This window comes from Hemicordylus capensis, chromosome 2, assembly GCF_027244095.1.
Source record: "Hemicordylus capensis ecotype Gifberg chromosome 2, rHemCap1.1.pri, whole genome shotgun sequence".
Classification (NCBI taxonomy): Eukaryota; Metazoa; Chordata; class Lepidosauria; order Squamata; family Cordylidae; genus Hemicordylus; species Hemicordylus capensis.
The window spans coordinates 416,498,169-416,525,267 of NC_069658.1; the positions used below are offsets into that span (position 1 = coordinate 416,498,169).

The 27,099-nt window shown below is 42.5% G+C and overlaps 1 protein-coding gene across 4 annotated transcripts in view; it reads right to left on the bottom strand.

Annotated features, from left to right (window-relative positions):
* Positions 1-266: 266 nt before the first annotated feature.
* Positions 267-27,099, bottom strand: part of RHOT1 (ras homolog family member T1) — a 60,650-nt gene continuing 33,817 nt past the window's right edge. For 2 of the 4 annotated variants that reach the window (XM_053297419.1, XM_053297421.1), the window contains exons 10-20: positions 26,403-26,511; positions 26,141-26,261; positions 25,154-25,238; positions 24,446-24,591; positions 22,533-22,633; positions 21,151-21,281; positions 19,549-19,632; positions 18,731-18,850; positions 15,438-15,640; positions 11,978-12,100; positions 267-1,444 (exon numbers count right to left, since the gene is read on the bottom strand). In XM_053297419.1, coding sequence (XP_053153394.1) covers positions 1,327-1,444; positions 11,978-12,100; positions 15,438-15,640; positions 18,731-18,850; positions 19,549-19,632; positions 21,151-21,281; positions 22,533-22,633; positions 24,446-24,591; positions 25,154-25,238; positions 26,141-26,261; positions 26,403-26,511 — 1,341 coding nt within the window. In that variant the 3' untranslated portion in view covers positions 267-1,326. Of the gene's footprint in view, positions 1,445-4,653; positions 4,798-11,956; positions 12,101-15,437; positions 15,641-18,730; positions 18,851-19,548; positions 19,633-21,150; positions 21,282-22,532; positions 22,634-24,445; positions 24,592-25,153; positions 25,239-26,140; positions 26,262-26,402; positions 26,512-27,099 lie in introns of all 4 variants that reach the window. The other 2 variants (XM_053297422.1, XM_053297420.1) reach the window with 2 other exon arrangements.

Sequence of the window (27,099 nt, forward strand, 5' to 3'; positions counted from 1 at the left end):
GGCTTTTTGTCCTACCTCACTCAGCAGCTGGGTAAGGGAGAGCTCTCTGACCCAGCTATTGCTTAGCACACAGTCACTGCCAGCACCTCTGATCCTGTTTTTAACTGACAGGTGATCCAACATCGGGAATGTGCACAACTCCCAAACTAGGGTAGGAGATTCTCCTACTCTATTCTTGATCATGTGAACTGCCCTCCTGTGTGTGCCCGCACACACACAATCAATATGATCTCGAGAAAGTACAAAAAGAAGCATTCAACACATAGCACAGTACAGTTATTTATTGAAATACTTGAAAAGGCCAGTGATGGGGGCGGGGGGAACAGAGTTGACAGGAAGAATTTCCATTTCTTGGGTTGCTTGACCCTCCTCATTTTTTGTCTGTTTAAAAAATGCCACCTATAGGTAATTCCAGCCAGGTATAGGATGCAGCGCAAACCATGCAACTAATCTACTACCAAGTAGAATAAAGCACTGTGCACTATTTCAGTTCTATTCCATACACAGCTTGTAGAAGAATGACTGGCACAAGAAGTGAGGGGATGAAACTAACACGGGTGAATTATAAACAGCTATAATATACAAACTGATTGCCCATTGGATTTGAAAGGGCTATAAAACACAATAGAATGGAAGATAAGAGAGCCACACAGACTGGCACACAGTGTCAGATGCTGACAAATAGTTGATGACACCTGCTTTTGTTAAGATCAAAAAGGAACCCTCATCCTTCACTTTCCCCAATTTGGCCTCTGGCACAGAGGCAGCAGTACAATGTAGGATACAAACTCATCAAATCTGTCAAATTTGGGACTTCAGTGAAATAAGATTGGTGGGTAACGGAGCAGTTCAGTTAAGAAAAAATAAATAGCCCTCCCCAAACCCTGTAGTCCAAGAAGAGAACTTTAGAAATCTGTGAAATAAATAAGTGGTGATCCTGGACTTGAACCTACATTGCTGAAAATAAATTCCAATTGCTCTCTCTTTCACTCCACTTGAAATTTCTGAGAATTGTATTTCTAATAACTGTTGGGAACATTGTGCCTCGTTGCCTTAATATATACAAGTAATATATTTACAATAATTCCCTTTGGCCTTACAAATGTAGCCATTTTTAGACAGCCACTGTAATGCAAAACCTCTCTTCCACAACCTATGCAATACTGCAAGTTAGAACTAATCATTTAAAATCATCATAACCATGAATTACAAATAAGAATAAAGTAACTCGCATATATAAATATTTCTAGCAGATTTAGAATGTACATAAAAGTTTTTCTTTTGGTAGGCCCCTCCCCTCCCTCCCAAAATGTGCTTTCTTCCAGATCATCGTTGCTTTAGTAATGCTCTGTACATGGCGAAGCCCAAAACAGCAAAGACGGTAGCACCAAAACTTGCTCGAAGCCAAAAGGTAGAGCTCTTGAGGTCTGCTTGTGTCACATGCCTGAAATACGAAGAGCGTTACAAAAACCATTAATTGACTTTGTGATGGGAACATCAGAAAAAGCCACACAGATCACTGCCTTTAAGCTTGCTTTTGGAAACTCTATGACACTTGTCAGTTTCAAGCCAGTTACATTAAATTCAGTATGAACATTGTGCTTCTCAGGAAGTGACCTTTTTCACCATTGTCATCAAGGGCACTGCTAAATTACAGTTCAGTTACAAAGACAACCCAACTGAACTGTCATTCAATTAACTTTTCACAGAAGCATAAAATAAGTTAGTCAGGTTCAGTTTTGGCCTCATACCACAAGATGCTCCTCAACAGGGAACTCCCCCCACCCCCCGCACTCCTCTTTTGACAGAAGGCCAAACATGAGCATGATTAAGAATTCATTTTATGCAGGTATGAACATCTGGTCCCAAGGGACATTCCTTGCATGGCTTGTAAATCTGCAACTGTACACTAAAGCTAATCTAACTACAGTCTTGTAAACAGCCACTCAGCCGGCAGAGAGGGAAGGCTTTTTGCAAACTGGATGCAAATATTTTTGGTAGGCTGTTGATGAACTTTAAGTGACTAACACTGGTATGGCATGGGCAGGTGTGCACGTAACATCCATGGAATTATTTGCAGGGTTCCTCTAACAGATATTTTAAAATCTAAGTATAAGGATGGTAGACCCAAGGAAGTAACAGGCTTAGGGTCATTCATATAGGAAGCTGCCTTCTGCCAAGTCAAGCCGTTGGGCCATCTAGCTCAGAATTACCTACACAGACGGACAGTAGCTTCTCCAAAGTTGCAGGCAGGAGTCTCTCTCAGCCCTATCTTGGAGATGCCTGGGAGGGAACTTGGAACTGTCTGCATGAAAGTATGCAGATGCTCTTCCCAGAGCAGCCTCATCCCCTAAGTGGAATATCTTACAGTGCTCATATGTAGGCTCCCATGGCAAAGATGTAGACCAGCTCTCCTGGATAGTGATAGGATAGGCCAACTGCAGGAGGAAATCATTTTGTAGTTGCCTGCCCATCACACTTCCCACCCAAGTTCTGAACCACTCTGAATGTCATGGCAACCACAGAAAGGCCATCAAACGGCACCATCCCCATCCCATATAGGTGATTCATGTAGCTGGCATTAACATGGTGAAAGCACACTTTCAAATATTACACTGACTAGGTGGGATCACTTATATAGCTCATGCTTATTTAAAATGACCCTCAGTGGTGCAAGAGAACCCCCAAAGCAGGGAGGAGGGTGGTGGAACCATGGTTAGGTCCACTCCTGTGTGCGGTTTTGATACATGGAAGCTACTAGCTGTCGTCACTCTTGGAAAATATTTTAGCTGTTTATTGTTGTCACTTTATTTTATTTATTTATCAGATGTGTATACCAACCCAAGCTTCCGTCTCTGGCAGTTTACAACATAAAACAAGTTAAAGCACAAAAGTAAAAACCTTAACACAATTTAAAACCACAATTAAATTAAAAAGCTTGGGGTAAAAAGGTAAGACTTTAGGGACTTTTAAAAAGTTGCTAGTAGTTTCCTATCCAACACAGATTTTTTGTATGGGAAAAATAATCTCTGTTGGATAGGATCAAGACAGGAGACTACTGCAACTTTCTCTTAATCCATGAGTTTAGTTTGCAATGCCAAGGGGATGTCCAAGACAGTAGCTCATGTGCTGAAACAGTAGCAAGACAACTTTAAAAGCATGAGCTTTTCTCTTTCTTTTAAGCTTCTCCAATACGGTTACATTTTTATACAGTCGCACGTGTCATTTTGAAGAAGTAACAAGTGAGTCTAAAATGTTTCCAAGAGTGACTACAATAAACAACAGCTAGTAGCTTCCATGTATCAAAAGAACCCGCAGGAGAGCTGGTCTTATGGCAGCAAGCATGAATGGTTCCCCTTGCTAAGCAGGATAATGCCCAGTTTGCATTTGAATGGGAGCACTGTAAGATATTCCCCTTAGGGGACGGGGACTATCCTGGGAAGAGCATCTGCATGCAGAAAGCTCCAGGTTCCTTCCCTGGTGGCATCTCCAAGATAGGGCTGAGAGAGACTCCTGCCTGTAACCTTGGAGAAGCCGCTGCCAGTCAGTGTAGACAATACTGAGCTAGATGGACCAAGGATCTGACCCTCAGCATAGGAAGGCAGCTTCCTATGTTCCAATCCTTCAGCCAACATTTCAGATGATTTGGGGGGAGATGGGAGGACAAATAGAACACTAGCTGTCTCCCTGCTCAGCAGCTCCTAGAGGGAAAAGGCAGGTGTACCTTGAAACTACCTGCACAGCCACCCCTATGTGACAGAACCTTTTACAGAATGTGTCTGTCTAGCGATAGGCACCCAAGTACAATAGCTAATCATTGCTGCAAAATTTTTACATGAGCTGAAATGTTAGTAAAGCAGGCAGTAGTATTAACAGAACAGAACAAGAGTTTGACAAAATAGCTTGAATATGGTGGATGAACAAGCCACAAGAATCTTGACAAGACAAAGAGACAGCCAATGACCCAAGTTGCCCCACACACCCGTTTGTGAGCATGCTCAGCTAGCCCACATTAAAATAATGGAGGCTTAACCACAATGCAGCAGATAAAAGGCTTTCAAGCAAAGGTTATTACAGCGACCTTAATTCAAGGCACACAGTCTCTCAAATTGAGTGTTAACAGATTTAGGACAGTTGTACAAAAAAGAAGGCTAGGAAGAATTCTCTGGCTTTGGCATTTTAAAATCCAAATTAGAAATAATGGGGTAACTTCAAAAATACATGAGGCAGAAATCCTGTGCATACACACCACAACATCAGACACCACAGATTTTGAAGTATAGGTTAAAGAACTACCATATTCCTGCCTTCATAGAAACAGGGATCATGAAATTATTACACAATGCCACAACACACCAGAATTAGATTAAATTCTTTTTTCAGGCACTTAGGCTACAAATTCTTTCAAAGACTTGAATCTTTGATATTCCATGCAACGTTAATAGCTTCGCTTGTTTATTTCCAGCACCAATGAAGCCAGATACAAAACTACCTGCAACTAACCTCCATCTTTGTCCTTGCAGGACGTGATCTTCAAACAGATCAAATGCAAATGTTTTTAGCACAGGTTAGTTCTTTCAGAACATTTAAAAAGCAAGGCATTGGTTTGGTTTCCCCCCAGGCAGTGGGGAGATTATTCAGGATTTGCGTTACCTGTCTTCAAGTGATTGCGGATCAAGAGAGGACTCCATGAAGATGGAATCTTCTACGGAGCTGACGGCATGAACTTGGTGAACAATACTGCTCTCCTCGTCTGATAACAGCATGGCCCCCAACTCATCTACACGGGCTCTTAACCTTTTTACACACATGCACACAGTTGGCAGTTCATAGCATGGCTCAAAACAGCAAGTTACACACCAACATGACTTACAGTCTGCTACCAATTGGTTTTTAATAAGAGACATTTTGCTCGTGTGTGTGTGTCTGTGTACGTGCGCACACATTAATAAAGTAGTACAGCAATAATTATGGACCAAAAGGAAATACAGATCCCTAAATGGCATCTTTAGTATAAGGCATCTCAGGCTAATGGAAATCCCTCATATTGTTTTGCTCAAGATAATGCAATATATTTTGGACATTATACTGAACTCATGAGGATTAATACCTCTTTTGTTTCTTCAGGTGTGTATCCTTCATTGTAAAGGAAGGGCTTTCTAAAAAAAAGAGTACTTGCTATGAAGTTTTAGAAAGTGAATTTGGTCACAAAATTCATGTGATCCAAGCTGTTTAAAGATTTTTCATTAGCATAGTTAGTTAGCTATTTAAAGGTTTTAAAAGCATCTATTCAGAATGATTATTTAAGAGACTCTAAAGTTCTTTAATTTACGTTTGATGAAAGTTTGATGAGCAGGTTAAGTACTGGCATTTGAAGGGTGGAGTTACATATTAGAACTGCAAGTATGTATTTCCTAAGCATTAGTCTGCTGGCTAATGAAAACACAAGGGTAGGAGGCATTTGCATGGGGAAATTGATGGGGAGGCACTACTTAACCCTTTGCATGCCTGATTATTCCTGGCAAGCATCCCCCGGCCATCCTATCCCTGGTGGTGGTCTAAACTTGGAGCCTGGCCGAGTACACACACATACTAGGGATGTGCACGGAACCGGGTGGGGGAGAGTGCACTTACCCCTCCCCCTGCTGGTGCTGGAGTTAGCTAAAATCCCTCGGGGTGGCAGCATACCTCCCTGCCTCCCCTTCTGCTTCTTTGGCCAGAAGTACCCAGCGTGTGTCTCAATCCTGTCTGACGTGCGCGAGGGGCTTGCGCATGCGCGCCCAATACTTCCAGCCACTTCTGGCCGAAAAAGCATTAGGGGCAGCAGGGAGGTATGCTGCCTCCTGGAGAAATTTTACCTAACTCCAGCGCTGGCGGGGGAAAGAAGGGGCAGGGGTAAGTGCACCCTCCCCTGCCGTTAAGTCCTACCCCCCACCCCCGCCGAACATTTGAACTGGCCAGTGTTTGAACCTGTTTGGAGGCCTATAAAAGGGCCTCTGAACAGGTTCATGCACATCCCTAACACACACACACACACACACACACACACACACACACACAATCTGTCTGAGAGAGGCATGCAAAGGGGAGAAATGGCAGGTGAATGGAAACGCCCTCCTCCAACATTAGCACTGACGGCAACACTGGACTAGAGAAAAGTGAAAAGCTGGAGCCCCCCCCCCCAAGTCTTATGTCTGGAGCGATTTTCTGGCTCCTTACATGCATTTAAAAAAAAACTAAATTAAGACTACTTGCAACATATTTGTCCCCAATTCCAGAGGATATCTTTGTTGACTTTAAAAGGAATTCAAGCCACATCTAAGAAATTTTTTTTAAAAAGAGAATTTCCAGCTCTGTTTTGCACTTCTCTGAGAACTAGAACTCTTAATCTCATCCAAAAAGTACGAGGCCAGCTGTGTGTCGCCACTGCAATGCTGTTGGCAGGTATGCCAGGACATATATGCAGCGCATTCCCCTTCTAAAAATGCCATACTCATCTTAAAGCAGAAGGTGTAGAATAACAGATTATGTTTCAGTTCAGTTCATTCATGATTAAGGAAAAGAGACTTTAATCTATATAAAGCAAGCGGGCATGGCTTTTCAAAGCCATTTACTCTAAGACTTTAACATTCTATAACCAACTCTCAGATCACACAGGTATGGTATTAATCCATATTAGGTCTTTATATTCTAGAGTTTATACAGATCTCAAAAATATATGTACTGTATATGTTGGGACATTTGCAAAAATAGCAGATCATACATAACTTGATTACTGCCTTTGACAACCAGCTACTAACAAACAAATCTCAGTGGACAACATCCAAACTAGTTAGTCATGACTAAGTACTACTGAAATCAAGAGACTAGTTAGTCAGGACTAACTTAATTTCAATTAATTTCCTTGGCATTTATGTTGGTCTATATGTTGTACTATATTTATCTTGGTCTATATGTTGTCCAGTAAGTTTAAAAAAGAGAAGCGAGCCTCTCAGCTAATAAAGGCTATCTAAATCTAGAAACCTATTCTGGCAGCAAGAAGAAGCTATCTCCCATTTTAAAATGGAAAACAGCACATGGACAAGGATTCACCACAGTTTCAGAAAGATGTTTTTGAGTAATGTGACCAGTGTCTTACAGTAATAAATGCAAAGGGCGTTTTCTAAAGAGAAACCACAGACTCTGCAATGTTCTTTTGGGTGAGGAAAAACTGCACATTATTATTTATTATTATTATTTACATTTATATCCTGTTCTTCCTCCAAGGAGCCCAGAGCAGTGTACTACATACTTGAGTTTCTCTTTCACAACAACCCTGTGAAGTAGGTTAGGCTGAGAGAGACATGACTGGCCCAGAGTCACCCAGCTAGTATCGCGGCTGAATGGGGATTTGAACTCGGGTCTCCCTGGTCCTAGTCCAGCACTCTAACCACTACACTGCACTGGCTCATCCCATTCTCATTTCATTTCACTTCTATTTCACCATCTATTATTTCAGGGACATAGTAATAACTGGAGACAGTCTCTCTCTAGGCAAGGGCTGCACAATTCCGGCCCTCCTGCAGTTGTTGGACTAGAACTCTCACGGTTCCTGATGACTACTGTGGCTGGAGATGATGGGAGTTGTAGTCCAAACACAGTTGGAGGACCGAAGCTGTACAGACCTGCTCTAGGCGAAAACAAGTCACAAGAACTGTTGGCTGAATATGATTAGCAATGAGAACGGAAGAAGATAAAACATTAAGGGTCAAGACAGACTACTCCCCTAAATGTTTCAGCAGTGCTAACAGGTGAATCAGCAAGCGTTATAAACAAGGCTCCAGAATTTTTACATGCTGACTATGGGGGGAAATTTAAGGAGCAAGTGATTGGATCACCTGCCATTAAACAAACATAGCAGCTACACACACAAGAGCAAGTTAAACAGCAATCTACTTGGACAGACACTGGACATACTTCTGGAACAATTTCCATTCATTAAAAATGGCTGTAGGCAAGTAACACATCCGATGAATGTTTGCCATAAGTTAGTATGTTTTGGCTACGTTAATGGATACATGCAATTCCTCCCCACCCCCAGAGTTTCCTTTTCAAAAGTGTGCCCCACGCCACTCATGGTAGAAAGCATAAATTGTCCCCTTTGCTAAGCAGGGCCCACCCTGGTTTGCATTTGAATGGGAGACACATGTGAGTACTGTAAGATAGTCCAGGGGGTGGGGCGTCTCTGGGAAGAGGATCTGCATCTTGCATGCAGAAGGTTCCAAGTTCCCTCCTTGGCCTCTCCAAGACAGGGCTGAGAGAGAATCCTGCCTGTAACCTTGGAGAAGCTGCTGCCAGTTTGTGTAGACAATACTGAGCTAGATGGACCAAGGGTCTGACTCAGTATATGGCAGCTTCCTGCGTTCACTTTTGACTTCTTCTCTATTAAGGTGGACACAGCAAGGGGCATTTTAAGTTTTCTCCCATTTACAGCTCTCACAGCAGCTCCCCACCCTGCCTTTTAAACTCAGAAGAGTTTTGGGGAGGAAGAGGATTTTTGGTGGTTGTTTTTTGTGTGGGGGAGAGGGGAGGAACCCTTCCAAAAAGTGAAAGCAAAAAGCATGCATTTAGTTAGGTCTGGTACTTTCCTCTTCACATTTTGCTTGTGATCCTGTGGAAGTATGCATCGGAGACTGAGGATTAATAAGTCTGCCTGAGTTGAGTGCAGCCAAGAAAAAAGCTCAGCTGGCATTCCCTTGCTCCTTCCTAGGGTAAACAAGCCCAAGCATAAGGGGGACTGCTATTGCACAGGCTCAGACACACTGTACAGAAACTCAGGGTGCCTTTGTTAGCCCCTATTGATACAATAAATTAAGCTTACGGCTCATATAGCCACCAACACTATGAAAGTGGACTGACAATCCAACTCTTGGCTCAAGCCAACTTCAGACCTACCACAGCAAATGTCTGCACTTGGACTTGAGGCAGCACATTCAAAGTACAATTTAATGGACTTTAGCTGGATGGTGAGGGACAGGAGGCTTCGCAAAGCTATTCAGCCAATAACTTGAGAATGCACAAGCTTTATGAATCAACCAACATACAGCTCAGACTCAGCACAATATACTGAGATCCATGTAACAGGATTGTACCACACATCCATTCTGTAATATTCATTTCCATGAAATACTAATGATAGAGATACCCTAAAAGACCTGCCAATCCTGGATTCTCTTTTTAAAATGTCTCCTCCCAACAGAACATTTGACTTCTACAGTTTCAGTTTCAAGTTATAAAGGAAAAAAACCTCCATGCCAAGACTCAACTTTAACCACTGAGGAATTCAAGGCAGAGTAAAATGCTGCTAACTAAATAAGAGGACAAGATGAATGATAACAAGCCAATACAGCAGAGACAGAAAGGCAGCCTCTAACATCCATGAGACATGCAGATGACCAAAAAGAAAGAAAGAATCAAGCTGGTGGGTTGAAAAACAAAGAAAACATGATGCATTAGAACACACGCAAGTTTCATTTTTAAGAGGAGGTACAAGAATGCAGTAAGAGGAGAGTAAGTGCCAGCCAGACAAATGAAAACGAACACCTAAAGGAGAAAACAAATTAAACATAAACACAATCCAGCATGGCTCTTCAACTGCTTTCGCTAAGGCAGGGGCTCCCGATTGGTGGTACTCCGGGAGTTGCTGAACTACAACTTCCATCTCCCTGAGCAACAATTTATTGTGACTGGGGATGAGGGGAGTTGTAGTTCAGCAACATCTAGAGGACCCCAGTCTGGGAGCCCCTGCTCTAAGGCCTCTGGCATACCGTATTTTGAACCTGGGCCCTGCTCTAGTGCAGTCTATATGGGTGGGATATAAATAAAGGGGAGGGGATATAAACAAATAGTTTACATAATATAATAAATAAAATAAGTGGAAGTGAACTGGGATCTTCTATATGCAAAATATGCCAACAAGCTATAGCTCACACACAGAGAAGTGGTCTCCCAAGGAGAAGGCTTAGCTAAAACATTTCTCAGCATCTAGCTTTCTGTATGTAGTTTTTTTTGTGTGTGTTTTTAATGGAAGAAAACTCAGTTCTGTGAGCCCCCACCCAGAATCCAAGCGGCACAGTCCAGACAAAGATTTGCCACCTCATCTACTCTTTTGAGAACCAAGCTTGAGAAGGTACAAGTCATACACTTGCCCATCAATTCTCTCCCTCCCTTAGTGGGCACATGAACAAGGAGCCCAACATGGCTCTGCCTCCTATGAAGAAAGCAGAAAGCCCTCTGGAGACTGAGATGAAAACACTTCCTGTTCAAATTCTGCTGACCTATCTACCGAGAAAGGCCTTTCCTTAAGTCTGCTTTACCCCTGGCCCTTGAGGGGAGAATGCATTTGCTTCTGGTAAGTCTAACAAGAGGAATGACAAACGGGAAGATCTTTGACATGTTGGCAACAGAGTGCAATGCCTAACAATCTCCTCTGCCCAGTTAGGGTCAGATCAATGACCACATTCTACCTGTCTTGTAGTGAGAACTTAAGTGACCAAGGGGCTTTTGGAGAGGGACCTATGCAAATATATATTTAAGAGACTTGCTTCCTATTTAAGTCTTACAACAGCATTTAATCATTGTGTAGTGAGGACAAGGAAGCAAGTAATAGAAGGTTTTTCCACTATATAAGACTTGCCACAGACACACGAGTATTCTTAACAGAACTTCCAACAATACAGTTAATTACTAAGACATTTTGTCAAGGCTGCCTTTATATTCCCTATTCATGTAACCAATACTTTCAGACTTACATTCTTAAAAGCAGACACACTTTTCATAATCAGAGTACAGACTGCATTCTCAGCTCTGATTACCAAAACGTTGCTTTAGAACAATAAGGGCATTATTATAAAGTTACCAGCTACAGAAGCACTGCACCACAGAACTACTGTTTGGGTTGAACTCCTATGCATTTGCTGGGCATGTGTGACCAGGTGTGGGGTGGGTGTTTAAAAAGAGTAAGGTCTGCTAAATCCTCTTCTGTGTGCACCAATGAAAAATACTCAGACACAGGTTGCAGGCACAGTACTCTTTGGAAAACTGAGGGAAATATCTTGACTGAATATTTGTCGCTCATTACCTTTCCCAAAATAGCGAAATGACTTGAGCAAAGAATGATTTACCACTATGTCGTATCCTTAAAATGTATAAGTAGGAAGCATTTTGTTCAAGGGAATGTGGCAGATCTTGTCACACCATATCCATCCACGTAGGCAAATCTATGTGTTCTAAATACTGGAAGGAACCCCAACAGTGGGTTTACCACTAAAATCCAGAAAATTCTATGAACCCAAATTATAGATACACTCAAACTGTACAGTATGGATCAGCAACTGATGGTCTCCAAGCCAAATCCAATCCCCTGAAGGATGTTGACTGGCCTTTCCATTGCCAAGCAAAAGTGCAAGAAAGTGATTTAATTGGCAATAGAACCTGCTTGCAAAACCCCTTCTATGGGATGAGGGTTGAGGCACTGGCCACTTCCACTCGCCATCTTCCACTCCCTCTTCATAATGGTCTGACAGGAAAACTAGCTGCTGTCCAGGGCTGTACAGCGTTCTTGTTTTAACTTGCCTGTAACCCTCACACGAAACTCGTCATTGAAGTCTATGTCAACATTACATTACACACACTCATGATACAGCTGTTTTGTTTTTCAGAAGCCATCTTAAAGCGGCCTCTGTTGTTCAACCTTTTTATTCCCACTAAATTGCTAAGCTGAATGAGTCTGGTGTGCTTCGAAACACTAGCTAGAGGAAGCGCAAAGTTTCGCCTCAAATGCTCTAAGATGGAATCAATACCAGTAACGTGTGTTTGGTTTTTATTGCCCGCTCAATGGATATGGAGTGAAGGGTCTGTCTCAATGACAAAGTTTAACCATTTTGTTTAATCAAGTATTTTAAAGCACTCCTGGAACCTAGTAAATAAAATCAAAGACCTGTTAAGAACTGCAGTGAAGATTTTGTTCTTTACAGATTGCAGCAAGTCTGAGTTGAGGAGGTTCTGACAGATGCAAAATGTACACCTGTTGCAGGTGCACATACAGCGTAACCGGGCATGGCTGCGAAAAACACACAGAAGGACAGGAGTTGAGATCTCAGGCAGAAACCAGGACTGAGCCAAAACCAAGAGATGTGGGAACAAATTGGTTATGTGGGGGTAGGGTGGGGCGGGGGGAAGTGAGGCAAGGGTAGAATAAAGCTGTGCAGATTTCTAGGAGGAGATGTTTTAAAAAATGCAATGTATAGATCTATTTGCATCCCCACAAGAGAGAGCTAACTTTTATTTTGCATATAGCTTCAAAGAGGAAGTGGAATAGAATATGCACTTGCACCACAAGAGGCAATTCCTCCTTAATGCATGGAAAGAATGGAATAATTTGCATTCTCCTACAACTCAAGCTGAACAACTTTGTTAAGCGACAGCTACCCTTACCTCTTCCAACACACACATGCTGGAGAAATAGGGAAAGAGCAAGGAAAGGTACAAAAGTCAAATATACTGTTGCATGTATTTCTTAAAATAACTGAATATTCCCGGTTGACCAAATGCATCAAGGAACCATATGTAGGAAATGGGTTTCTTTTTCTCGGAAAAACTGGACTTCCTGGAGAAAGCAGGTGCCTTCCCATTCATTGAAAAGCCAAGAGCCACAACCCAGCAACTTTGGCGCTTGCACATTCTGGTGTTTTCTCATATTCTACTAGAGCAGAGGGACCCTGTGTTCTTATCAGTGACTTTAAGAAAAGGGTGTAGATACAGTCATGGAGGGTCAAGTCTAGCACTGACTATTCACCATGAAAGCAAGAAAAGGAAAGTCCATCTTCAGAGGTAGCATACTTCGGGTTACCAGGTACTGCAAACCAACAACAGGCAAGGGCTATTGCCATATTGGCTTGCTTGGAAGCCACACAAGACATCTAAGCTGGTCCTGAATAGGGAATTCCTGTGCACACACATTTTCCTTCACAGAAGAGTGAGCAAAGCTCCTGTTCAAGAGGAACTCTGGATGACAGTGAACACCAGCTACTTCATTATATCAAAGCTGCCATTTTAAGTGAAGTCTAATCAAACAGGTAAAAGTTTTAACCTACCAAATGCATAAGGCTGCAGACTGGGCTTGCTTAGCAACAGAGCGAGATGCTTAGTGAGAAAGAGCAAGCTTATCACATACTAAATCTTAAGCCTGACAAAAGTATATGTGGGAAATACATGATATACACACAGTTCAATTATCTAAGAGCAAGAAGGGCGGTCTGTGTTGAGATAAATAAGCCCAAGAACTGTCACGTTATGCACGTCTGTGGTGCTATTGTGGACAATGAGATGTTCAGAATATTCTAGCAGACTATAACTTTTAGCTTTAATATAGCGATGGCAGGTCAGTTTACTGTCGCATCACTATAGTGGAAACCTCTAGAAAGTATCCTATTATTCAAATAAATATATTAAAGTAACATACCAGTTGTAGGGGAGTAACAGCAGGAGAGAGGGTGTGCCCTCAGCGCTTGCCTGTGGGCTCTCCAAAGACATCTGGTGAGCCACTGTGTGAAACAGGATGCTGGACTAGATGGGCCTTGGGCCTGATCCAGCAGGGCCGTTCTTATGCTTTGTAGCCTCTAATGCATTATAAAAATGCTAAATACCATGTTATGCTATTTTTGATCAATGAGCACTAAAAGTTGCATTTTAAGCCCAATGTTCAGTGAAAATTTTCATAACCAAAGGAATAAACAACGGTGTAACATCTGACCATTCTATCTTACTACAGAGATCAGCTCTGATGTAAGCAAAAATTATAATAAGGTTTGGTTTTTTTGTCGTAGTAAAGTACTGACAATTTTAAAAGAACACTAAAGCCATATGTACTTCAGTCTCCAGTGCCTTGTCCCCCAAAGTGGGGGGGGGGGACATGAAAAAGGAACATTGTCTTAAGGGTGGTTTCTTTGCTTTCAGGTTGCCAGGGGGTTCCGAGTCAGAAAGGCAAATGATAGCTTCACAAGAGATGGCAACTATTTTGCTCTAGCCTCCTGAGTTGAACCAGTGTGTCCCCTATTGGCCAGATCAGGGACTGCCACATAATGCTGAACTCAATCCAAGAAAATCAAATCATTCTTTATGCTAGCAGTAATCTCCTAGAAAAAATAACTAGCACATATCTGGAATCTAAAGATCTAGTTTAGGTACGTGGAAGAGCTTGGGAATTACTGACTTTTTCTTTGAATAGGCAGACCCTCCTGCTATATCTCAAAGGCACCTTCCAAATACTGTACACTCAGTTTCAGAAGTAGTCTGCCATATGGGGCATGGAGAACTGCTATTGGAGAAATATGCATCCAAAGCTTCCTGGGGCATGTGGAATTAGTGTCATGGTACTTTGAATCTCAGCTCAGAGGTCCAAGGGGCCGTGAGAGAGAACTGCACATACAGGTGGACCTCGTTATCCACAGGGGTTCCGTTCTTGGCTGCAACAACGGATAACGCACCCGAGGACAATGAAACCTTGAGGCAATGGGAATTGGGGGGATTGAAAAAAGGGCAAAAAGGCTTTAAAAGGCAGAAATTAAAGAAAAAACATACCGTGCCATGCTATGTAGGTCTCCAGCTGTCCAAAAATTCCCCCCCCAGCCCCAATTCCATCCATGAAAGATCACAGGGAATCTCCCCTGCCCCGCCCACAAAATGGTCCCTTTAAACAGTATGGAAGCCACAGATATGCTGATTTTAACCCTTTATTTAACTGCATATATGGTGGTCAGGTCTCCATTGCCCAACTGCGGATTCGCAAAACCGTGGTTTTCAGGACCACAAGTGACAAGGTCCACTTGCACCGGCTAACACCACCACTAATAATGAGATATTACAATGAGAGGCAAGTGGCCAAAATCTACATGTATGGCTTGGCAAATGAGCCTCTGAACCATTTGTGAAAATAGTCAATTAGTGTCAATGACATCAAACACAGATATTAATGTTTTATTTGAAGTTTTAATTATACTTCCCTGCTGCAACTGGTAAATGAGGGTCTAGTATTCTTGGGACATGCTCACAACTCTTCATTAATGAATGAGTAATGACAATGAGCAATGCAACACATGCATACATGGAGAGAATAGAACCCCATGTCTTTAAGCTATAATTCCACTGAGGATTCAAACTTAGTTCTAGAAAGCATGTTCTGTGCTATAGCTGGCACATTTGTTAATTTTTTCAGGAAGTTACTCATATTTCCCAGCTGATTTAGTGTTCAATGCTTTCATTTAGTCACATCACTAACATCTCCCTCTGTTGCTAAACATGATTTCAGTGAGGCACAGAGTTCCATCCTTATGGCAACAGAGCATGCAAAGTTGTCATGATCCATGCAGTATGACCCTTAGGTTGCTTGGGGTACTTACGGATACATGGCCATCGTCGTCAGCTTAACAAAGATGTCCTTACTCGGGGCATCGATAGTGTTACAAGAAAAGGCTTGCGGTGGAGGCATTTTGTGTTTTTTGCAGAAGTCAGCTGGGGAAATGCCATACTCTTGCCTAACTTCATGCAGGTCTGACTTGGCAGCTATCACTAAGCAAGGTATCCTGCTGTCCATGAAATGTTGCTACATATTCAAACAAAAAACAATAATAATAGACTAAGCAACAAAACAGAAGATGCATACAAACTTGGAAACAATTAATAGGCTCAGATAAACAGAATCATAAGAGTACTGATGGGTGTGCATAAGGCCTTCAGACCTGTTTATCCTCAAACAGCATTCCTCATGCAGCATGGGAAGCTGCTTTTGAAACCAGGGAGAGTTTCAAAAGCAGTTTGCAATATTAACTAGGGGTATATGAGGCGGCTTGATTCGAGCCAGTCTTGAGATCGAACTGACCCAGTTCGACAGACTCAAGCTCGAACCAGACCAGCACCATAAAGAATGAGGCCAAGTCTGGTTCGAATGGAGCTGGCTCGAGTGGGTGGCCATTTCACAGAGAGTGGTGGCGGCCATTTTGTGACAAGATGTGTCACAATGCCTGATTGGCTGCCCTGCCAGAGTCCTGTGATTAGCCACTGTGCCCTCTCCTCTGATTGACTTGTCATAGTGCCACTCAGAGTGTTGCTGGGGTGTAGCAAGGGTGTAGGGTGTAGCAAGGAGGGATTATTTAAGGACATCTCCTGGCCTAGCAAAACCACTGCTTCTCGAAGCTGCCTGCTTGATCGGAGAGAGCTGCTGCCTTCTTGCTGAGTGGAGTCTCTGGTCTTCTCAGATGTTTGCCTTGGCTTGGATTTTTTCTGTTTATTTGTGATTTCCCCCACCCCTGCTGGCTGCTTGTTTTTTTAAATTTTTTATTTTTAAAGCACAGCTGTGCCTGGCTCCTGCTGCCTGCACAGGCAGCCACACAGGCTTGGGGTCCAGCTGGGCCTTGGCCTTGCTGCAGCAGGGTTTTTTTTTTTAACTGCACTTGGCGTGAGTCAGAGACACAGAGAGGCTTATTTCTCTCTGTTTTAATTCCCTCCCCTATTTTTCAGTTTTCACTTCAAGGCTGCGCTTGTGGGGAAGTGGTGCAAGATTGCAGCCTTTTTTCAGTGGAGCAAGAAGGGAAGGTACATGCTCCATGAGCGGCAGCATGAGCTTGACCTCTCTCATCCATGGAGATGTCAAGGAGAACCAGATGTCAGCGCCTCCACACAGTATGGATTCTCGGTTGTGAAAAAACTTCTTCATAGGGAAACGTGTGGTTTTCTATAAAGACATTGATTCCTACCAAGAAACCACAACACTTAAAAATTCCTAAAACTTCACACCTTTGCTCAATTTATTTGGGGGTTGGGTGGTAGATGGCACCCATGGGGCCCTACCACCCAACCTGTTTTGGTGCCTCTAGGTGCTACCTGTGGGGAATTATGAGGCAGTTCAAATCCTCATTACTTCCTATGGCCAAACCTCTTAGAACCGGCTTGAGTGTGGTTTTTGCTCAAACCAAACCATGGGTCGGCTCAAGTGTGGTTTGAGCTCAAACTCAATCCAAACCATGAAAACCATTTTGTGCACATCTCTAATATAAACGAGGGGACAGCTATTCAAAGGAGGCAAGTCAGAACTGGACCAGCACAAGCTTAAGTAACTCTCAGAATCCTAGCCATAATGAAGCCATAGACCATAGCAATGTGCTCAGGTGGCAAAATTTAACATTCAGAGGCATACAGGGCAATCCTAAGCATGTTTACTCTGAACCAATTCCCTCCCATTTTAATGGAATCTATATCCTAGTAAGTGGTTTGTTTTTTAATCGTGGCCTTAAAGGTATTTGCTATAAACAACAACAAAACCTTTAGTGATCCTAAGCACACTTATTTGTATTTGCACTTCACAAACCAATGCATGTATTTCACTGAATTACACTGAGAATTGCGGTGCAGGTATCTCATATGGCAACAGGCTTAGGCACATGCAATGGTATGTGTCTGTTTTGAGTCATGTTCTATAATGTAGCATGTGTCAGGGTGAAGTTATACAAGGCTTTAAACATGTTGTTTGGCCCCATTGTATTAGTTAGGCTGTGCACTGAAGCGTCGGATGTTTATGACTCTATAGCAACCTCCTATGCTGCACAGAAGCAGCCACTCCCACTGCAGCCATCTCTGCTCAGCTCCGCATGCTTCAGTCACCTGTGGGGAGTTCTTCGACAAGAATGAGTCTACAAGGTATGGGGGAACTGAAGTTCTTCCTAGAGCTAGCCCCATGGGTGTGTGCATGCTACAAATTCATCGGCACTGCATAAATCAAATGCACAGTTCTAGAAATTAGCAGCTATAATGCATCCAAATCAGGACAGTGGGAGTCTTCCTATCACTGTACCAATTCGGGGTGGGGGGGCAAGTTTCCCCATAATTGCCATTTGCCTCAGGCAGCTGCCATGACAGAGTCCTGTCCAGGGCAACTGTGATCTCCTGCAGCTGCTATTTAAAAGAACACACATAGAAGACCAAAGAGCAGGCATAACTGGGGGAGCGCTGGGATTACTGCAATGGTGGTGATCGGAGGAGGAACAGTGATGGACCTGCTCTCCTCCATGTTAAAAGGGTTGGGTAGACCCTTGATTTTAAAGGGATTATGCCGTGATTCGGAGGCTGAATCGCATTTTGAGCACATCCCTACACAAAGGTGATTTTTATGTAGGAATTCCACTGAGTGAAGCAGCCTTAAGATGAAGCCTACTATATTTCTTCCCCCCACCCCAGTAGAGTTGATGAATATTTTTAATTAAAATTCTACCCTACTTTTCTTTCAAGGAGTTCAGGGTATTATGTAGGCCTCCCTTCCATTTTATCATCACACCCTGTGAATTATGTCAGCCTAAGAGAAGGAGAGGAACTGGCCCGATGTAACTCAGCTTCATGGCTGAGCAAGAATTTGAACCTGCGACTCCCAGGTCTACATTCTAATCACTAGTAGCTAAAAATATGCACACAGTAACTAGAAATTTGCTATGAAACATCTTGACACATTGAGGACAGGCAGGAACACAACCATTTCCTATCAAACAAGCCTCCTTGAATCAAATGCATCAGATAAGGAGATGTGTTACGTTACCTGTGTAAGTTTCTCCAATAGTTATTTACCATATGGCTAAGAGATACTTCCTAAGCAAATTTCCCAGATTTTTAGCTGTGTTTTCAAGACACACATGCATGAAATACAAACCTTAAAAATCCTGGCACAGTATTCAAAGGACTTGGGATTGCTGACGTCATACACTAGGCATACAGCATCACACATGGTTTCAGCATCGCATAAGAAGTCAGATTCACAAACATTATGCAACTAAGAAGAAAGAGGAGATATATACACATGTATACTGAAATGAACACACACAATTTTGAAGCAGTCTCCATCCTGGTAGACCAAAAATAATACATGCAATTCACTTTATCATCCCAAAATACCTATCACTTTAATGTACCATATCATTGTTTCTACACACCCTATAAGGATTCCAGGACATAAAACTGCTCAAGTATTAACAGCAGCAGGTAGCCACTGCAGTGAGGAGCAAGGATGGTACATGCTCACTGACAAGCCCATCCTTCAAACTGCTGTATGGAAAGAGGTATGTAGCAATGGGAAGGGTGGAGCAGTAGCAGAGAGGCATGGGTAGTGCACATGCAATATGGCCTCACTTTCCACATGCCTGTGCTTGGAGATGTACATCACTGCCGACCCTCTTGGCATAATATAAAGAAAAGTCCATTCTGTGAAATGCCATATTCCAAATTTAATTCAAAATCTAGTCAAAGCTAAAAAATAACCATATATAGAACAATCCTAACAAGGAATTTCTAAACATTCTCAATCGGTCATTCTACATTCTAAGGATGCATGCATGTGATGTAGAAAATAAACACACTGCATAATTATTTGCAGATTTTAAATGGATTGCAAAAGTGCAACACAATACTGTGAAAATCATCACCAAAAAAGCAAAGTTGTATATTCATATGTACATATTCATATGGTCTCACCAGTAAATATTTTTCTTGTCCATACACATAGACTGTATTAATTGCATAATAAGATTTGTGGTCTGGATGTATATGCTTCTGTCTCTGAAAGCAGAAAAATACAGATGTTATGCAAAAATAATTCCCCACCCCATGAACCTATCTGGCAAGGTGATTTGGGCTCCTCAACCACACTTTAACACAGGGATTCTCAAACCTGGGTCCTCAGGTGTTATTGGACTTCAACTCCCATAATCCCCAACCAAAGGCCACTGAGGCTGGGGATTATGGGAGTTGAAGTCCAATAACACCTGAGGACCCAAGTTTGAGAATCCCTGCTTTAACACATCACACAACATCTAAAAAAAAAAAAAAAACAGAGCTCTCAGCTGACATTTGTATTAAGAAAAAACCCTACAATATATCACCAAAAACCTACAGTATATCACCAGTGCATGTACACACACTGGGCAGATTCACATGTCACATGGAGCCTAGGCTTTCTGCTAACTGTGGTTTTGCATGCCCAAGTCCATGGCATAAGGACACAGGAAACTGCCTTAGATCGAATCAGACCCTTGGTCTATCTGGCGGAGTATTGTTTACACAGACTGGCAGCAGCTTCTCCAAGGTTGCAGGCAGGAGTCTCTCTCAGCCCTATCTTGGAGATGCTGCCAGGGAGGGAACTTGGAACCTTCTGCATGCAGGTGCTCTTCCCAGAGCAGCCCCAGCCCTAAGGCAGGGATTCTCACCCTTGGGTCACTAGATGTTATTGGGACTTCAACTCTCATAATCCCCAACCAAAGGCCATTGAGGCTAGGGATTGTGGGAGTTGAAGTCCAACAATATCTGGAGACCCAAGGCTGAGAATCCCTGCCCTAAGGGGAATGTCTTACAGTGCTCACATGTAGTCTCCCATTCAAATGCAAACCAGGGCAAACCCTGCTTAGCAAAGGGGACAGTTCTATTTTAGATTACCAAACCAGGATTTGATGGTCTGAAACTCTGAATTGAGTTTGTGAACCTCTGTTTGTGCTAACCTTGGCTTTCTCTGGACAATGTCTGAATCAATAATATTGAATAGCTTCTCTTTCCTTGAATGAAGAGTCATGATATTGATCAGCATGATGTTATAGTGGCTGTTTCTCCTGGCACTGGTGAATACAGCCACAACTCCACAGTGCCCATTCCCTGCGCCAGAGGGAATGCTTGGGGATCAGATGCCGCTGTCTCCATGCAAGGCTCAGAGAAGCAGCTCCAAGGGCATCCCTACCTACTATCTATCTACGAACAGCATCTTTCCTAAGTTCCTAAGCAGCAACATATTGCTCCTTCCAAGTCACAATAAGAGCCTATCACTGTCACCTTTTCAATCCTTTAGGAGAAGGAGCTGCAGTAGAGCCCTGTTCTCTTCAGCAGCACAAAAGGCAGGACAGGGCCCAATAGATGAAGTGGGAGGGATCAAAGCAAGGGACAGGTGGGCAAAATGGCTTTAAGACTACACCTGCAAAACGTCTATGGCAGCAGTAGTCAAGTGCCATTGACAGGCTGTTACTTCCTAAACACAATACAGAGTTAGCGTTACAGGTTTTATTTGCGAATAAAGAATGGGAGAATCCTTACCATTAGGTTTCTCCCAAGTAAAGCCTGGAGGACTCCACTTTTCCCACAGCCTTTCATCCCAATTAGATTACACCTGAATACATTCCTCTGAGTCTGTCTTTTCTGGAGGTCGATCTTTTTATCTCTAGTTACTTAAAAACAAACAGCAGATGTTACACAGATGTGCACATTACTTGAACAGGGGTTTTAACAAAGCGCTTTGCAAGAACAGAACCAGAGTCATTTCATTATCTATTTTTACAACATTGGAACCTAATTGGATTAAGGCCAAAGGTTGCCTATATAGTGGACTTGGTCGTAATGTTAAAGCAACACGATAAAATTAAAATATCCAGGTAAGTCAGCTGGAGAGTCAAGGCTCCTCTTGCCGTACTTTATAGGGACAGTGGGAACACCATCCCATCATGCAAGTAGTACCCTGGGTACTGCCAGCTAGCCTAGTGGGAAGAAACAGAAGAGGAAAGGAGAAGGACAGAGGGGCTTGGGGTGCACCACTGAGTGGCGCTGGTATGACCCATCTCGTTGTCAACTAGACCTCTCTCAAGCCCTCCATCAGGAAAGGGGCTGCAAGATCAATGTTTCTGAAAGAGAAGCCTGTAGTCAAGTTCATTCAAACCATATGTGACATTCAGCACCACTCTACTATCTCTTTGCCCCCACTGGCCTCTTAAAATTGCCAGGTCACAATGCTGCCATGATGGTAAAAGCAATAACTGGCAGGTATCTCCCTTCCATGCCATACTTCATGGTACAGGAGTCCTCCTAAGCTGTAGACCTGGCAACACTTTGCCCCCTTGACCAGAACCCACATTCCGAGCCTTTTCCTCAGACCTCTCTCATGCCCTATCTACATTACAGGAAGACATTCAGGTGTTACTTATCAGCATGACTTCCTAGTAACATGGAGTTGAAAAGCAGTTTCTAATACATGGTCACTGTATTACTGGTTACCCACTCACCTCACAAGTGGCAACCAGGGAAGTGAAGTGGTGGGTTAGGAAAATGCTGTCACAACAGTACATCTCGTGTTTTTCTGAATGACATTAACAGATGCAGGAGGAGCCAGGAGCTGGGGGCACACACCTATCTCCCAGATGACATGTTGTTTGGGGCCTCAGTTTCACAGATACAATTTCACTCTTTGTTCTAACCTTTTTCTTCAGAGCCCTAGGAGAGTATTCCACAGGTATCCTTAGCCCTGAATAGAAATCTTTATGATGGAGTAATGACTCCTGCTCCAGACGAAGAACAGTTGTGCATGCTACACACCCCTTATGGGCTCTCTGCCCTTAAGACTCCACTTATTCATCTGAAGCTTTAAAAAAAGAGAGAAGAAAAGTCTAGCAACTTTCATACAATCCTGAAATCCTGCAGATGACTACCTGTAATTGCTGAAGCCTGGGATTCCTGTTCGGTCAATATTGAATAGCCTAAGTAGCCCAAGTATTCAAGACAGCGCTGTACATCCAAGTATGTAGTTAGGCTAGGAGAGAGGGGGAAAGTATCTTTGAGTTAATCATTCATAACTGCTATAACAAGTGTGTTTCAATAAATGCCATTAAAACCTTTACAAGTCAATTGTATAACAGGTTATCGAAGACCTAACACAAATGACTCAAAACCCACAATCGTAGTAATACCTTTTATTAGGACCAACCAAAAAGACACAAAATCTTAAGCAAGCTTTCTTCAGAACTCTTCATCAGGCTAGACAGTAAGCAAAAACAAAAAACAAAACCCACCAGGGACGATAACTGGGCATAACAACTCCTCTGCAGTTTGTAATAGTCCTGAGGTGGAGTACAGGAGGTGTTAAGCAGACGCATGCAACATGACTTGTTTCATACAGTATCATGTTTCAGACTTCCATGTCTACAACGGCAAGGAGTAAGCAAAAGAAGGGTAGTGGAAAGGCCACAGAAGGGCATTCATCTTCCCTGCAGAGGACAAAACCATCCAATTATTGGGTAATTGTTTTTGGACTGCAACTCCCATCATCCCCAGCCATAATGGCTGAAGGCCAGGAATGATGAGAGTTGTAGTCCAAAACAAAAAGTTACCCAAGCCAACTAATTTTAGTCACAATAGTTAAGAAGACTCATACTACCTAAAGAAAAAGTGCCACTAAGACATTTCAGAGTTGCTGGCTCTTAAATGAAGCACAACTGGTAATGCTTTTCCTAGACTGTACCTTCTTCAGTTTGTAGATATGACTTTGCACGTAATGAATACTCCCACCACCAAAGCACTTCCCCTAGCTGTAGAAAAATAGCATGTCTAGGAGAAAGGGGTCCAACCTGCCCTAACGTAACAGTTGCCCTTACCTTAGTCACATCATGGCTGGATTACTGTAACATACTCTATGTGGAGCTGCCCTTGGAGAATATTTGTAAACTGCAGCTAGTGCAAAATGAAGAAGCTAGGGTTCTATCCGGAGCAGCCTGTTGGGACCGTATTACACCCATTCTGAAAGAGCTGCACTGGCTATCAATTTGTTTCCAGGTCCTATTCAAGGCGCTGGTTTTGACCTTTAAAGTCCTTAATGGTTTGGGCCCCAGATATCTGAAGGACCGCCTGCTCCCAAGGGTTTCTGCCCACTTGACAAGATCATTCGAGGGGGCTCTGCTCCATTTGCCGATGATGAGGGAGGCTCAGCTGTTGAGCACATGCAACAGGGCCTTCTTAGTCATTATCCTCAGGCTTTGGAGTGCTCTCCTGGCGGGCATCTGTTCCTCAGTCTCCATCACAGTTTTTAGAAAGCAAGTAAAAATGTGGCTCTTCACCCAGGCTTCAGTATGAGATAACTTTTTTGCTGTTGCTGCTCTGTGTTTTGTATGTTACTATTTTATTTCATATAGGTTTTTAAACTTATAAAGAGAGATATATTTTTATATTTAAATCTAATATTTGTACTTTTACTTGTACATTATTATAATTATACTGTCAACTGCTTTGGGATTATTTTAATGAAAAGAAGTATAGAAATAAAACCAATTCAACCAAACAACATGCTTGTGTTCTTTATGCTAGAACTTTTTTTCAGTGGGGGAGCACTCAGTCTTATCTCCCCACCTACAACCTGGTATGGTCCAGGAGCAGATTTTAACAGTTGATTCTGCTGAAGCCCCACTCTGGAGCCACCCTTGGTGGAGTGGGCTTTGACAGATCTACTTTGTGCCTTTTCTCCCCTTTTTAAGTTAAATTTATTCTGTGGCATCTACTCCACAAAACCTCAGTGCTCCTGAGGTTTGTACAGGGGAGTGCTGGATTTGAAGTATGGATGTGCTGTACTTACGTCCATTGAGAAAGAAATCCCTGATACGTTATCCAACCCCTTTCATTTGTACAAACAGTGCTGTTGACATCAGGTCCCCATGGCATATAAGGAAAGATTTTGAACAAATCTTTGAGTTCATCAGGAGACAAAGCACAATCTCGGTCCTGAAAACAGATGTATGAAACACATACTGTATGGATACCAATTATGCTTATGCTCATATTTATTCATACTTACAAAATATGCATATAGGTTTGCAACAGTTCTATAAAGAGAGCCAAAATTAACATTAAAAACAAAAAAGCAAATAGATGACTTCTAAGAGATAAACATCTCAATTTAAGTACACCAATAAAGCCCTTGTTCCCCTATGATTCTTAATCTCTGAATCTAGAGATTTAGATTACAAGCCTCTGACCCAAGGAAACATCTGTTCTGTAACTGTCACCTGACTTGGGGATCTTTGAGATAGCCTATGTATCCAGTGTATATATTTAAGACAAGACTTCTCAAACTTGGTCCCAATGCTGAAGGCCATTGTAGCTGGGGAAGATGGGAGTTGTAGTCCAACAACATCCTGGGACCCAAGTTTGAAAACGCCTGATGTTAAGAGATCAGATATTGTGCCCTGCCCCTCCTCAAGCTGATTCATTCATATTATGTAGTTAGAAAGATGCCGAGAACGTTCTGTATGAAAATAGCCCCGAAATCAGATTAAAAGCTTACCAAATCATGCTTATCAAAAATGCTTTGAAGGAACAAATACGCATGGTGATTCAATTCTGTTGTGCAGTCAGAAGGTATTTTTAACCTGGTTAGAAAGAAAACGTCTTTGAAAAAAATTATGCAGAAACTCCCAGTCATCTTGAACTCACTGCCTCGTCACAACTTATTGTTCAGTAGCAACCATTTCTGAGTATTCTAATTTGCAGCATGGGCACAGAGGTGCATAAAGGAGGCAAGATATCTCAGTGGAAGGATTCTCAGCTCAATGCTGAGCGTTTTTAGAGCCAACTCATTTCAATGGGAGAGATTTCAGCACATACTTAAGTTACCCAGGACACATTATGACTAAATAAGTTTTTGATATCCAGGTATTCCTAGTCAATACACCACACTGGCTTTTCAGGAACAAGTGGTGGGCAGTACCTAAATGTACTCCTGATTTCTCCAGAGCAGAAGTCACTTGGCAATCATCCAATTGTCATTGGCTACTTTTAAGAGTCAAGAAATTGACTGGGGGATGGGGAGGAATTCTTTATAATGAGCCAATGCAAAGTTATTTCATGACATGTGCAAATCCCCTTCAGTCAGGGCTGTACAACTTCGGCCCTCCAGCAGTTGCTAGACTACAACTCCTATCATCTCCAGCCACAGTGGCCAATAATCAGGGATGATGGGAGTTGTAGTTTGACTACAGCCGGAAGGTTGAAGTTGTGCAGCACTGCCTTAGGGAACATGTCCAACACAAACATCTATACCACAGATTCTAGATGCTTGTTTTACTATACAGACTAGACGCATCCCAGAAGAATCTGGCTAGCCACTATTGGAAACAATGCTTGTCTAAATGGCTTTCAGTCCATCTAGCAGGCTTCTGGGAAGCCTGCAAAGAGCAATTTGCACTGGAGTGAAGAATTTACCTCATAGGTATACAGTACAAATAAATGCTTTGTCGTTAGAATTACAAACACACAAACTATTGATACCTACGGAGGAAATAAATACTCTGGCGTGAGCTCTAGATCATCATCGTATCCAAAACGCCGCAATACTGTCCACGTTGTTTCATGCCTCCCTCGCTGAATAAAAAGTGTATGTAGAAAAAGAAAGCCTGAAGAAGAGAATACTCTTAAGTTGCTAATCACTGATGTGTGTCCAAGACATTTGTTAGCATTTGTTGATGTAGCAGAGAAGCTAGGAGTGAGCAAACAATCTCCTAGCGAGATTTAACATGAAGATGGGCAGTTCCTACCTTTTAACGTTAATCCATTATCTGCAACTCCATCACTTAGATTTTTCCTGACTACGTTCTTCACATCTTCCAGTGCCTGTGGTGCCAATGGTGTGTTAAAACAAATTCGCTAAGAAGGAATATCAGAAATATTTGGAATTAGTCAGTGGGCATACAGATCCAGTGAGCTGTATATAGCTCATGGGACATTTTATTGTAGTCCATGATCTCAGCTGAATCCCAGCTTTTATACTAATACTACAGTTCAGTTTCCAAATCAGTCAGAGAGGCACTTATTTAGGGCAGGTAAACATTGCATTCAGGGGACTGGGTGGACTCCACAGCCCCTGTATGTGAGCTCTGTGTACTTCTTCACACATGACATAAGTTATGTATGGATTTAACTGCTACAAGATGTGGTGGGGACCATTAGCCAGATGGTTTTAAAAGGGAATTAGACAAGTTCATGGAGTGATCAGAATCAAAAACCCCAACTTCACATATATGGGGTCTGAGCTGTCAGTGACTGGCCAGGAGAGAGATCTTGGGGTCATGGTGGGCAGCTCGTTATAAGTGTCGACTCAGTGCACAGAAACTGAAAAAGGGGATTGAAAATAAAAATACTATTATTATAATGCCCTTATACAAATCTATGGCGCAGCCATAGGATCAGGGAAACCAGATTCAAATTTCCATTTGAACATGAAGCTCATAAGTA